The following is a 12,497-nucleotide window of genomic DNA, read 5'->3' on the forward strand; positions in this document are numbered from 1 at the left end:
GGTCTTTCTGTCATACCCTTTCTAAGCACTATCAGTTGGATATTTCAGTCAGGAAGGAAGCCTCATTTAGGGTTTCATTTCTTTCAGCAGGGATGCCTGTCTCCATCCCAACTTGAGGATTGTTTTTCTGCATTCCACAAGTTCTAGACTGATCTGTGGGATGCAGAGGAAGGAGAAATTAGATCTTACCTGCTAATTTTCGTTCTTTTGGTCCCAGCAGATCAGTCCAGAAGCCTACTCTATTTTTGCTCTTACTGTCTGTTTATATGTGTAAGCAATGCTGTTAAGTTTTCTTTTTTCACAGCCAGAATTTTAAATAAAAAAAGATATATACAGAGAGAAGAAAGCTATGTTTTAGAAGAGTTTTACTTGGCATTATTTGTGAGAGTTTGTGTTATATTAAAGAGGCAGAATATTTTCTTTCCTATCTCTCAAATGTTCCTCTGCTTTGTTTTCGAATTACTGACTTCAAGCTGCTGCACAGTAAACTTTGTTAAACCTCTGTTCTCTCTATCTCCACCTCCTGTTAGATGGGCATAAAACAAGTTCTAGACCAATCTGTTGGGACTAAAGGAAAAAAAATAGCAGATAAGATCTAATTTCTGCATTATATCCAAACCAGAAGTGAGTTACATTTACAGCATGCAAGCATCAGTTGCTCTTCTCCCTTCATTACCTCTTAGGCTTGAGTACATCACCCTTGGGGTAGCCTTCAGTCCTGTCTGAGAAGTACCTGCATATCTACTTGGCTCACTATGCCATTACAAGGTCTGAAGGCAAGCCATTGTATAGTTTATAAGTGATAGATTTGATGGAAAGTTAGATGATTTGTGCTGACGTGTAGATTTATTAGCTGAGTTCTCTTTGTTGGATATTGTTGTTTACAGATGGGCGATATCGATTCTGATGAAGAGCTAGAATCTGGTGAGTCTGGTGAAGAAGAGGAAGATGGAGACGAGTCTGACCTGGTAATTTTTTTTTGTGTTTTTTTTCTTGTACATACTGTATAACATTTTACAATATACCAACAAATTGGAATATGCTTGTCTCTTTTTTCCAAAATGCTAAGTATGTTTGATTTACTTTAATACTTAAAAGTAAAAGATTTTCATCACAATGCTAGGTTCCCTGTTAGCTCTCCATGCTTTCAGTTCTAATTCTAGGTCCATTCTGAGCTGTTCAACCAATTTTTTTAACTGGAGAGATGGGGAGATGCTATTTTTGTAAGAATGTCCTTTGTAGCATATGTAAAATCTTCTCCTTTCATATCCACTAAGCACTATGGGCAGCACTTCAGGGCACACCCATTTATACTCAGTAAGCCTAAAAGACATAGCCTTTTCACTTGTTGATATGATGTGTACTATTTGAAGATATTTTTTGGGTTATGCAGAGCTCAGAATCTAGTGTACGGAAGAAAATGCAGAAGAAGAAGATGAAGATGGACAACCTGTGGCTCAAATCATCTAGGAGGCGAAAAAAGAAGAATAAGAGGAAACCAGGTGCTGAGTTGTTGAACTAAAAGAAACTTATAAAGAAAGAGTTTGTTTATGTAGCTGCTAATGAGGGTTGGTTTTCCTGTTCCTGAGAAGTGGAGGAGTGGCCTAGTGGTTAGGGTGGTGGACTTTGGTCCTGGGGAACTGAGGAACTGAGTTCGATTCCCACTTCAGGCACAGGCAGCTCCTTGTGACTCTGGGCAAGTCACTTAACCCTCCAATGCCCCATATAAGCCGCATTCTCCGAGGACAAGCAGGCTGCTTGTTCTCACTGATGGGTGACGTCCACGGCAGCCCATCCAATCGGAAACTTCACTAGCAAAGGCCTTTGCTAGTCCTCGCGTGCCTATGTGCACCGCGCATGCGCGGCCGTCTTCCCGCCCGAACCGGCTCGTGTTCGTCAGTCTTCTTTTGTCCGCGCTCGGTACGGTCGTGTTTGCGCCGTTTGCGCCCCTTAAGTTGATCCTCGCGCATTTTTTGACTTTTCGCTTAAAAAAAAAAGAAAGAGATTTCGAAGAAGGGCCTTTCGGTCTTTTTCCCCTTCCCGTATTTCCAGTTTTTGGCCCCGTTAAGTTTTCTTTCGTTTTCGGGGGAAAGGCCCTTTTGAGGCCTCGGGTCGAGTTTTTTCTCCCCCTCTTTTTGTTGCCTTACCGCAATTACGAGTTTTGATTTCGCTGGCGTGATTTTTCCGCCCATGTCATCGAAGTCTCCCAGCGGCTTCAAGAAGTGCACCCAGTGCTCCAGGGTAATCTCGCTCACTGATAGACACGCGTCATGTCTTCAGTGTCTGGGGGCTGGGCAACGCCCGCAGGCCTGTAGTCTTTGCGCCCTTTTACAGAAAAGGACTCAGGTAGCGAGATTGGCCCAGTGGAACGTTTTGTTCTCGGGCTCTTCGTCGGCATCGGCACCGGGAGTATCGAGTGCGTCGACGTCGACAGCGTCAAAACCTCCGTCCTCGGCCGCGATTGTATCGGTTGCATCGAGGCATCGACCCTCTGCATCGTCGGGGCCGAGACATCGGAAGGCTGCGTCGGCGTCTGTGGTACCTGGACCTCCACTAGTGCTGATGTCGTCGGACGGTGGCGCTTCGACTGGAGTGCAGGTGAGGGTTGTCCATTCCCCTGCTGGTGGCGGTGAGCCTTCGGGTGGATCTCCCCCTACCCTGAGGGCTCCTGCGGTACAGCCCCCCCCCCGAGACCGACCGACCTTCGGCTTCGGCCCCGAGGAAGCGACGGCTGGATTCTATGTGCTCGTCGGTACCGGGAAGCTCCGGTGAAATGCTTTGTTTGAAAAAGTCAAAGAAGCATCGACACCGGTCTCCTTCCCGTCTCGGTACCGAAAGCTCTGGGTCGCCGAGGGAGTCGGCACCCAGTAGGCATCGGCACCAGGAGGACCGCTCACCCTCTGTTCAGGAGGTGTCGATGCGCGCCACCTTGGACAGTCCGGAACAGCCTCCACGCCTGGAACAGACTCTGACTTCGACATCTGCATCGGCTTCAATGTCTTTCTCCACAGCCGCCCTGCACGAGAGTCTCCGGGCCGTTCTCCCAGAGATCCTGGGAGAGCTGTTGCGCCCTTACCCTCCAGTATCGGGGGTGCTTGCGCCACTGGTACCGTCGAGTGAGGCGCCGGCTGGCCCCTTGCCCGGGGTGAGGTCTCCGACATCGGTGCCGCTTGCGGTACCAACTGTGGTCGCCTCCCAGGAAGGCTCCCCGTCGGCGGAGGGAGCTTCGCTGGTGCGGGCGAGGGAGTCTACCTCTCGACGCTCACACCGTGACCGTGGTTCCACGGAGTCGAGCCGGGCACGGCTTCAGACACAGGTTCATGAACTTGTGTCTGATACCGATGGTGAGGCCTCGTGGGAGGAGGAGGAGGACATCAGGTATTTCTCTGACGAGGAGTCTGATGGCCTTCCTTCTGATCCCACTCCCTCCCCTGAAAGGCAGCTTTCTCCTCCCGAGAGTCTGTCTTTTGCGGCCTTTGTCCGGGAGATGTCTATGGCCATCCCCTTCCCGGTGGTTGTGGAGGAGCCCAGGGCTGAAATGTTTGAACTCCTGGACTATCCTTCTCCACCTAAGGAATCGTCCACAGTACCCATGCATCATGTCCTAAAAAAGACATTGCTGGCGAACTGGACCAAGCCTTTAAGTAATCCCCACATTCCCAAGAAGATCGAGTCCCAGTACCGGATCCATGGGGACCCAGAGCTGATGCGCACTCAGTTGCCTCACGACTCTGGAGTTGTGGATTTGGCCCTAAAGGAGGCTAAGAGTTCTAGGGAGCATGCTTCGGCGCCCCCGGGCAAAGACTCTAGAACCTTAGACTCCTTTGGGAGGAAGGCCTACCATTCTTCTATGCTCGTGGCCAAAATCCAGTCTTACCAGCTCTACACGAGCATACACATGCGGAATAATGTGCGGCAGTTGGCGAGCTTGGTGGACAAGCTCCCTCCTGAGCAAGCCAAGCCATTTCAGGAGGTGGTCAGGCAGCTGAAGGCGTGCAGAAAATTCCTGGCCAGAGGGGTGTATGACACCTTTGATGTTGCGTCCAGGGCCGCTGCTCAAGGTGTGGTGATGCGCAGACTCTCATGGCTGCGTGCCTCCGACCTGGAGAATAGGATCCAGCAGCGGATTGCGGACTCGCCTTGCCGTGCGGATAATATTTTTGGAGAGAAGGTCAAACAGGTGGTAGAGCAGCTCCACCAGCGGGATACCGCTTTCGACAAGTTCTCCCGCCGGCAGCCTTCATCTTCTACCTCCACAGGTAGACGTTTTTATGGGGGAAGGAAGACTGTTCCCTACTCTTCTGGTAAGCGTAGGTACAATCCTCCTTCTCGACAGCCTGCGGCCCAGGCTAAGCCCCAGTGCGCTCGCTCTCGTCAGCAGCGTGCGCCTCAGCAAGGCACCTCGGCTCCCCAGCAAAAGCAAGGGACAAGCTTTTGACTGGCTCCAGCAGAGCATAGCCGACATCAACGTGTCAGTGCCGGGTGATCTGCCGGTCGGGGGGAGGTTGAAAGTTTTTCAAATAGTTTTCTCCAAATAGTCCGGCAAAGATACACCCTCAATTTGGTTTCCAAACCTCCAAATTGCCCACCGGGAGCTCAATCCTACAGCTTCCAGCACAAGCAGGTACTTGCAGAGGAACTCTCCGCCCTTCTCAGCGCCAATGCGGTTGAGCCCGTGCCATCCGGGCAAGAAGGGCTGGGATTCTATTCAAGGTACTTCCTTGTGGAAAAGAAAACAGGGGGGATGCGTCCCATCCTAGACCTAAGGGCCCTGAACAAATATCTGGTCAAAGAAAAGTTCAGGATGCTTTCCCTGGGCACCCTTCTTCCCATGATTCAGGAAAACGACTGGCTATGCTCTCTGGACTTGAAGGATGCCTACACGCACATCCCGATACTGCCAGCTCACAGACAGTATCTGCGATTTCGTCTGGGCACACGTCACTTCCAGTACTGTGTGCTACCCTTTGGGCTCGCCTCTGCGCCCAAAGTGTTCATGAAGTGCTTGGCTGTAGTAGCAGCGGCGCTTCGCAGGCTGGGAGTGCACGTGTTCCCCTATCTCGACGATTGGCTGGTGAAGAACACATCCGAGGCAGGAGCTCTACAGTCCATGCAGATGACTATTCGCCTCCTGGAGCTACTGGGGTTTGTGATAAATTATCCAAAGTCCCATCTTCTCCCAGTGCAGAGACTCGAATTCATAGGAGCTCTGCTGGATTCTCGGACGGCTCGTGCCTATCTCCCAGAGGCGAGAGCCAACAACTTGTTGTCCCTCGTCTCGCGGGTGCGAGCGTCCCAGCAGATCACAGCTCGGCAGATGTTGAGATTGCTGGGCCACATGGCCTCCACAGTTCATGTGACTCCCATGGCCCACCTTCACATGCGATCTGCTCAATGGGCCCTAGCTTCCCAGTGGTTTCAGGCTGCTGGGGATCTAGAAGATGTGATCCACCTGTCCACGAGTTTTCTCAAATCCCTGTATTGGTGGACGATTTGGTCCAATTTGACCCTGGGACGTCCTTTCCAAATTCCTCAGCCACAAAAAGTGCTGACTACGGATGCGTCTCTCCTGGGGTGGGGAGCTCATGTCGATGGTCTTCACACCCAAGGAAGCTGGTCCTTCCAGGAACGCGATCTGCAGATCAATCTCCTGGAGTTACGAGCGGTTTGGAACGCTCTGAAGGCTTTCAGAGATCGGTTGTCCCACCAAATTATCCAAATTCAGACAGACAACCAGGTTGCCATGTATTACATCAACAAGCAGGGGGGCACCGGATCCCGCCCCCTGTGTCAGGAAGCTGTCAGCATGTGGCTTTGGGCTCGCCGTCAGGGCATGGTGCTCCAAGCCACATACCTGGCAGGCGTAAACAACAGTCTGGCCGACAGACTGAGCAGGATTATGCAACCTCACGAGTGGTCGCTCAACTCCCGAGTAGTGCGACAGATCTTCCAGGTGTGGGGCACCCCCTTGGTAGATCTCTTTGCATCTCGAGACAACCACAAGGTCCCTCAGTTCTGTTCCAGGCTTCAGGCCAACGGCAGACTGGCATCGGATGCCTTCCTCCTGGACTGGCGGGAGGGTCTCCTGTATGCTTATCCTCCCATACCTCTGGTCGGGAAGACTTTGTTGAAACTCAAGCAAGATCGAGGCACCATGATTCTGATTGCTCCCTTTTGGCCGCGTCAGATCTGGTTCCCTCTTCTTCTGGAGTTATCCTCCGAAGAACCGTGGAGATTGGAGTGTTTTCCGACCCTCATCACACAGGATGAAGGGGCGCTTCTGCATCCCAACCTCCAGTCTCTGGCTCTCACGGCCTGGATGTTGAGAGCGTAGACTTTGCCTCTTTGGGTCTGTCAGAGGGTGTCTCCAGCATCTTGCTTACTTCCAGGAAAGATTCCACTAAGAGGAGTTACTTCTTTCTATGGAGGAGGTTTGCCGTCTGGTGTGACAGCAAGGCCCTAGATCCTTGTTCTTGTCCTACACAGACCCTGCTTGAATACCTTCTGCACTTGTCTGAGTCTGGTCTCAAGACCAACTCTGTAAGGGTTCACCTTAGCGCAATTAGTGCATACCATTACCGTGTGGAAAGTAAGCCGATCACAGGACAGCCTTTAGTTGTTCGCTTCATGAGAGGTTTGCTTTTGTCAAAGCCCCCCGTCAAACCTCCTACAGTGTCATGGGATCTCAATGTCGTTCTCACCCAGCTGATGAAACCTCCTTTTGAGCCACTGAACTCCTGCCATCTGAAGTACTTGACCTGGAAGGTCATTTTCTTGGTGACAGTTACTTCAGCTCGTAGAGTCAGTGAGCTTCAGGCCCTGGTAGCCCAGGCCCCTTACACCAAATTTCATCATAACAGAGTAGTCCTCCGCACTCACCCTAAGTTCTTGCCAAAGGTTGTGTTGGAGTTCCATCTGAACCAGTCAATTGTCTTGCCAACATTCTTTCCCCGTCCTCATTCCTGCCCTGCTAAACGTCAGCTGCACACATTGGACTGCAAAAGAGCATTGGCCTTCTATCTGGAGCGGACACAGCCCAACAGACAGTCCGCCCAATTGTTTGTTTCTTTTGATCCCAACAGGAGGGGAGTGGCTGTGGGGAAACGCACCATATCCAATTGGCTAGCAGATTGCATTTCCTTCACTTACGCCCAGGCTGGGCTGGCTCTTGAGGGTCATGTCACGGCTCATAATGTTAGAGCCATGGCAGCGTCGGTAGCCCACTTGAAGTCAGCCACTATTGAAGAGATTTGCAAAGCTGCGTCGTGGTCATCTGTCCACACATTCACATCTCATTACTGCCTGCAGCAGGATAGCCGACGCGACAGTCGGTTTGGGCAGTCAGTGCTTCAGAATCTGTTCGGGGTTTAGAATCCAACTCCACCCCCCTAGGCCCATGTTTTATTCTGTTCCAGGCTACACTCTCAGTTAGTTGGATAAATTGTTAGGTCAATCTCAGTTATGTCCTCGCCGTTGCGAGGCCCAATTGACCATGTTTGTTGTTTTGAGTGAGCCTGGGGGCTAGGGATACCCCATCAGTGAGAACAAGCAAGCCTGCTTGTCCTCGGAGAAAGCGAATGCTACATACCTGTAGAAGGTATTCTCCGAGGACAGCAGGCTGATTGTTCTCACAAACCCGCCCGCCTCCCCTTTGGAGTTGTGTCTTCCCTTGTCTTTGTCTTGCTACATATGGGACTGACGAACACGAGCCGGTTCGGGCGGGAAGACGGCCACGCATGCGCGGTGCGCATGGGTGCGCAAGGACTAGCAAAGGCCTTTGCTAGTGAAGTTTCCGATTGGAGGGGGCTGCCGTGGACGTCACCCATCAGTGAGAACAATCAGCCTGCTGTCCTCGGAGAATACCTTCTACAGGTATGTAGCATTCGCTTTGAGCCTGCCATGAGTAGGAAAGCGCGGGGTACAAATGTAACAAAAAAAAAAAAAAAGCATGGTATGAAGAGTAAGTTGACAACAGGGTATACTCCATTTGTTTAATCCTTTTTCACTCCAGAGTGTTAGACTTGTGATAGGGTACATAATTCTGAAAGTTGAAGGACACCTATTGGCTCAATCTGTTCTTTTAGGGGCCCTTTTACAAAGTCACGCTTAAGGGCCTACGTGAGTACAGTGCACGCCAAATCAGCATTACCACCCTGCTACCATGTGCCCCAGGTGGTAATAGAAAATATTTTCTACTGCGTGGTGCTTACCTGGCGGTAAATAGCAGTGTGCACGCACTGCATACCTACTTCTCAGGTAGCATGTGAGACCTTACTGCTAAGTCAGTGGGTGAAGGTAAGGTCTCAGGCCGAAAATGGACGTACACTGGTTTTTATTTTGTTGCACGTCCGTTTTCCAGCCCCTTAAAAAAAGGCCCTTTTTCCAGGATGTGGCAAAAAATGGCCCAGCATGCGCCCAAAAGACACATTCACACTGCCGCAGGACACTTTTTGCCGCAGCTTAGTAAAAGTTCCCAATAATGTTTTAATTAAATGTAATAGTTTTTCTCCAAGGACAAGCAGGCTGCTTGCTTGTTCTCACTGATGGGTGACGTCCGTCGGCAGCCCCAGGATCGGAGATCTTCCTAGCAACAAAGTTTGCTAGCCCTCGCGCGCACATGTGCGACCGTCTTCCCACCCGTAGCACGAACGTGCTCCTCAGTCTATTTTTTTCCGTGGATCAGGACGGCTGTTTTCGGTTGATCTGCGCCTCAGGAGAGCCCTCGCAGCGTTTTTCGCCGCTCTTCGGAGTTTTTTCTGAGCGAGTTTGCTCGTTTTTTTGTTTACCAAAAAAAAAAGTTTTACTTCCCTGTATTTTCCTTAGTTTTGTCCAAGTAAGTTTCCTTTTGTCGTCGTCCATACAGGTTTTTCCCAGTTTTGGTGCCTTTTTTCGTCATTATTATTATTATTATTATTATTATTAATATTTGTATAGCGCTACCAGACGCATGGAGCGCTGAACACCTGACACAGAGAGACAGTCCCTGCTCGATAGAGCTTACAATCTAAAAGACAGACAAGACAATTAAGGGCGAGGAAAGTACTGGGTGAGAAGGAAGAAGGATAGGGGAATTGAGTAGTGGTTAGGAGCCAAAAGCAGTAGTGAAAAGGTGGATTTTGAACATAGATTTGAAAACAGAGATGGAGCTGGGTGTACAGGCTCAGGAAGACCATTCCAGGCATAAGGTGCCACGAGGGAAAAGGAACAAAGCCTGGAGTGGAGGAGAAGGAGGACGACAAGAGAGATTTGTCCAGCGAGCGGAGATTACGCAAATTTTGATTTCGCTGGCGCGATTTTTCCGCCCGTCCTCGAAGCCTACCAGCGGCTTCAAGAAGTGCACATGGTGCAGCCGGACGATCTCACTCACTGATAAGTATGTCTCGTGTCTTCAGTGTCTGGGGGCTGGTCATCGTCCCGACGCCTGCACGTTGTGTCTTCAGCTGAAGAAGAGGACCCAGGTGGCGAGATTGGCTCAGTGGAACCTTTTGTTCAGAGCCCCGTCCGGTACTTTGACGTCGACAGCGCCAGCGGTACCGAGGTCCTCGTCGGTATCCATGTCGGCATCGGAGACTGCATCGACGTCAGGAGCGCAGGTGATGGCTGTCCACAGACCCTCCCACGCTGGTAGCAGTGAGCCATTGAGTGGGTCTCCAGCTGCCTCGAGGGCTCCTGCGGTACAGGCCCCCTGGGACCGACCTCTTTCGGACCCGGCCCCGAGGAGACGTGTGGATTCCACGTCCTCCTCGTCGGTACCGGGAGTTACCGGTGACGTGCTTCAAGCGAAGGTGAAGAAGCACCATCATCATAGTAACATAGTAGATAACGGCAGAAAAAGACCTGCATGGTCCATCCAGTCTGTCCAACAAGATAAACTTATATGTGCTACTTTTTTGTATACCTTACCTTGATTTGTACCTGTCCTTTTCAGGGCACAGACCGTGTAAGTCTGCCCAGCACTATCCCCGCCTCCCAACCATCAGCCCCTCCTCCCACCACCGGCTCTGGCACAGACCGTATAAGTCTGCCCAGCATTATCCCCGCCTCCCGCCACCGGCTCTGCCACCCAATCTCTGCTAAGCTCCTTAGGATCCATTCCTTCTGAACAGGATTCCTTTATGTTTGTCCCACGCGTGTTTGAATTCTGTTACCGTTTTCATTTCCACCAGCTCCAGCGGGAGGGCATTCCAAGCATCCACTACTCTCTCTGTGAAAAAATACTTCCTGACATTTTTCTTGAGTCTGCCCCCCTTCAATCTCATTTCACGTCCTACCTCCTTCACACCTCCGGAAAAGGGTTGTTTGCGGATTAATGCTTTTCAAATATTTGAAGGTCTGTATCATATCTCCCCTGTTTCTCCTTTCTTCCAGAGTATACATGTTCAGGTCATCAAGTCTCTCCTCATACGTCTTGTAACGCAAATCCCTTACCATTCTCGTAGCTTTTCTTTGCACCGCTTCAATTCTTTTTACATCCTTTGCAAGGTACGGCCTCCAAAACTGAACACAATACTCTAGGTGGGGCCTCACCAACGACTTATACAGGGGCATCAACACCCCCTTTCTTCTGCTGGTCACACCTCTCTCTATACAGCCTAACAACCTTCTAGCTACGGCCACCGCCTTGTCACACTGTTTCTTCACCTTCAGATCCTCAGATACTATCACCCCAAGATCCCTCTCCCCGCCCGTACCTATCACATTTTCCCCGCCTAACACATACGTCTCCCGAGGATTTCTATTCCCTAAGTGCATCACTTTGCATTTCTTTGCATTGAATTTTAATTGCCAAACCTTAGACCATTCTTCTAGCTTCCTCAGATCCTTTTTCATGTTTTCCACTCCCTCCCGGGTGTCCACTCAGTTACAGATTTTAGTGTCATCCGCAAATAGGCAAACTTTACCTTCTAACCCTTCGGCAATGTCACTCACAAATATATTGAACAGAGTCGGTCCCAGCACCGATCCTTGAGGCACTCCACTACTCACCTTCCCCTCCTCCGAGCGAATTCCATTCTCCACCACCCTCTGGCTTCTGTCCGTCAACCAGTTCCTAATCCAGTTCACCACTTTGGGTCCTATCTTCAGCCCATCCAGTTTATTTAAGAGCCTCCTGTGGGGAACCGTGTCAAAAGCTTTGCTGAAATCTAAGTAGATTACGTCTATAGACCATCATCGGTCACCTTCCCGTCATGGTACCGAGAGTTCGGGGCGCCGAAGGATTCGGCACCTGTGAAGCATCGACGCTGGGAGGACCGCTCACCCTCCATACAGGAGATGTCGATGCGTTCTTCTCCGGACAGCCTGGTACCGCCTCCTCGCCCCAGGCAGATTCTGAGTTTGTCGCCTGTACCAGCCCCACTGCCGTGCTCGACAGACACTCTAGACGAGCGCCTCTGGGCCATTCTTCCATGGATTCTGGAAGGACTGCTGAGACCATCTGTTCCGGTATCGCTGGTGCTTGCACGGTCGGTACCGTCGAGAGATGTGGCGGTTGGCTCCCCGCCAGTGGTGAGGACTGCGACACCGGTACTGCTTGCAGCATCGGCCTCCGCTGCCACCCAAGTTGACTCCCCGTCGACGTCGCTGGAGGGAGCTTCGTCGCCGGCGGTGAGTGAGTCTTCTTCTCGGCACCGCCATAGAGGAATTAGTTCCTCGGCGTCAAGATGGGCTCGGCTTCGGACTGAAGTCAGAGAACTTGTGTCCGATACCGAAGGTGAGGCCTCGTGGGAGGCAGAGGAAGACCCCAGATATTTCTCTGATGAGGAGTCTTGTGGTCTTCCTTCTGATCCTACTCCTTCGCCAGAGAGAAATCTTTCTCCCCCTGAGAGTCTGTCTTTCTCGTCATTTGTCTGGGAAATGTCTACGGCCATTCCCTTCCCAGTGGTTACTGAGGATGAGCCCAGGACTGAGATGTTCGAGGTCCTGGACTATCCTTTGCCACCTAAGGAGTCGTCCACTGTTCCCCTGCATAATGTCCTGAAACAGATATTGCTGGTGAACTGGACGAAACCATTAAGTAATGCCACTAAGCCCAAAAAGATTGAGTCCCAGTATCGGATCCACGGGGACCCAGAGTTGATGAAAACCCAGTTGCCTCTTGACTCTGGAGTTGTGGATTCGGCTCTCAAGAAAGCCAAGAGTACTAGAGATTACGCCTCGGCGCCTCCGGGGCGTGAGTCTAGGACTCTGGACTCTTTTGGGAGGAAGGCCTACCATTCTGCTATGCTCGTGTCCAAGATCCAGTTGTACCAGCTCTACACGAGCATCCACTTGCGGAACAATGTGTGGCAGCTGACGAACTTGGTCGATAAGCTCCCATTGGAGCAGGCCAAGCCTTTTCAGGAGGTGGTCAGGCAGCTGAAGGCGTGTAGCAAATTCCTGTCCAGGGGTGTTTACGACACTTTTGATGTTGCGTCCAGGGCCGCTGCTCAAGGTATAGTGATGTGCAGACTCTCATGGCTGCGTGCCTCTGACCTGGAGAATAGAGTCCAGCAGCG

At 51.1% G+C, this 12,497-nt stretch overlaps 1 protein-coding gene across 11 annotated transcripts in view; it reads left to right on the forward strand.

Moving 5' to 3' along the window:
- EHMT1 (euchromatic histone lysine methyltransferase 1) overlaps positions 1-12,497 on the forward strand; it is a 698,071-nt gene that overhangs the window by 334,410 nt on the left and 351,164 nt on the right. For all 11 annotated transcript variants that reach the window (XM_030207091.1, XM_030207089.1, XM_030207095.1 and 8 more), the window contains 2 exons: positions 888-968; positions 1,394-1,502. In XM_030207091.1, coding sequence (XP_030062951.1) covers positions 888-968; positions 1,394-1,502 — 190 coding nt within the window. The remainder of the gene's footprint in view (positions 1-887; positions 969-1,393; positions 1,503-12,497) is intronic.

The sequence above is a fragment of the Microcaecilia unicolor genome, chromosome 6 (assembly GCF_901765095.1).
Source record: "Microcaecilia unicolor chromosome 6, aMicUni1.1, whole genome shotgun sequence".
NCBI classification, from domain to species: Eukaryota; Metazoa; Chordata; class Amphibia; order Gymnophiona; family Siphonopidae; genus Microcaecilia; species Microcaecilia unicolor.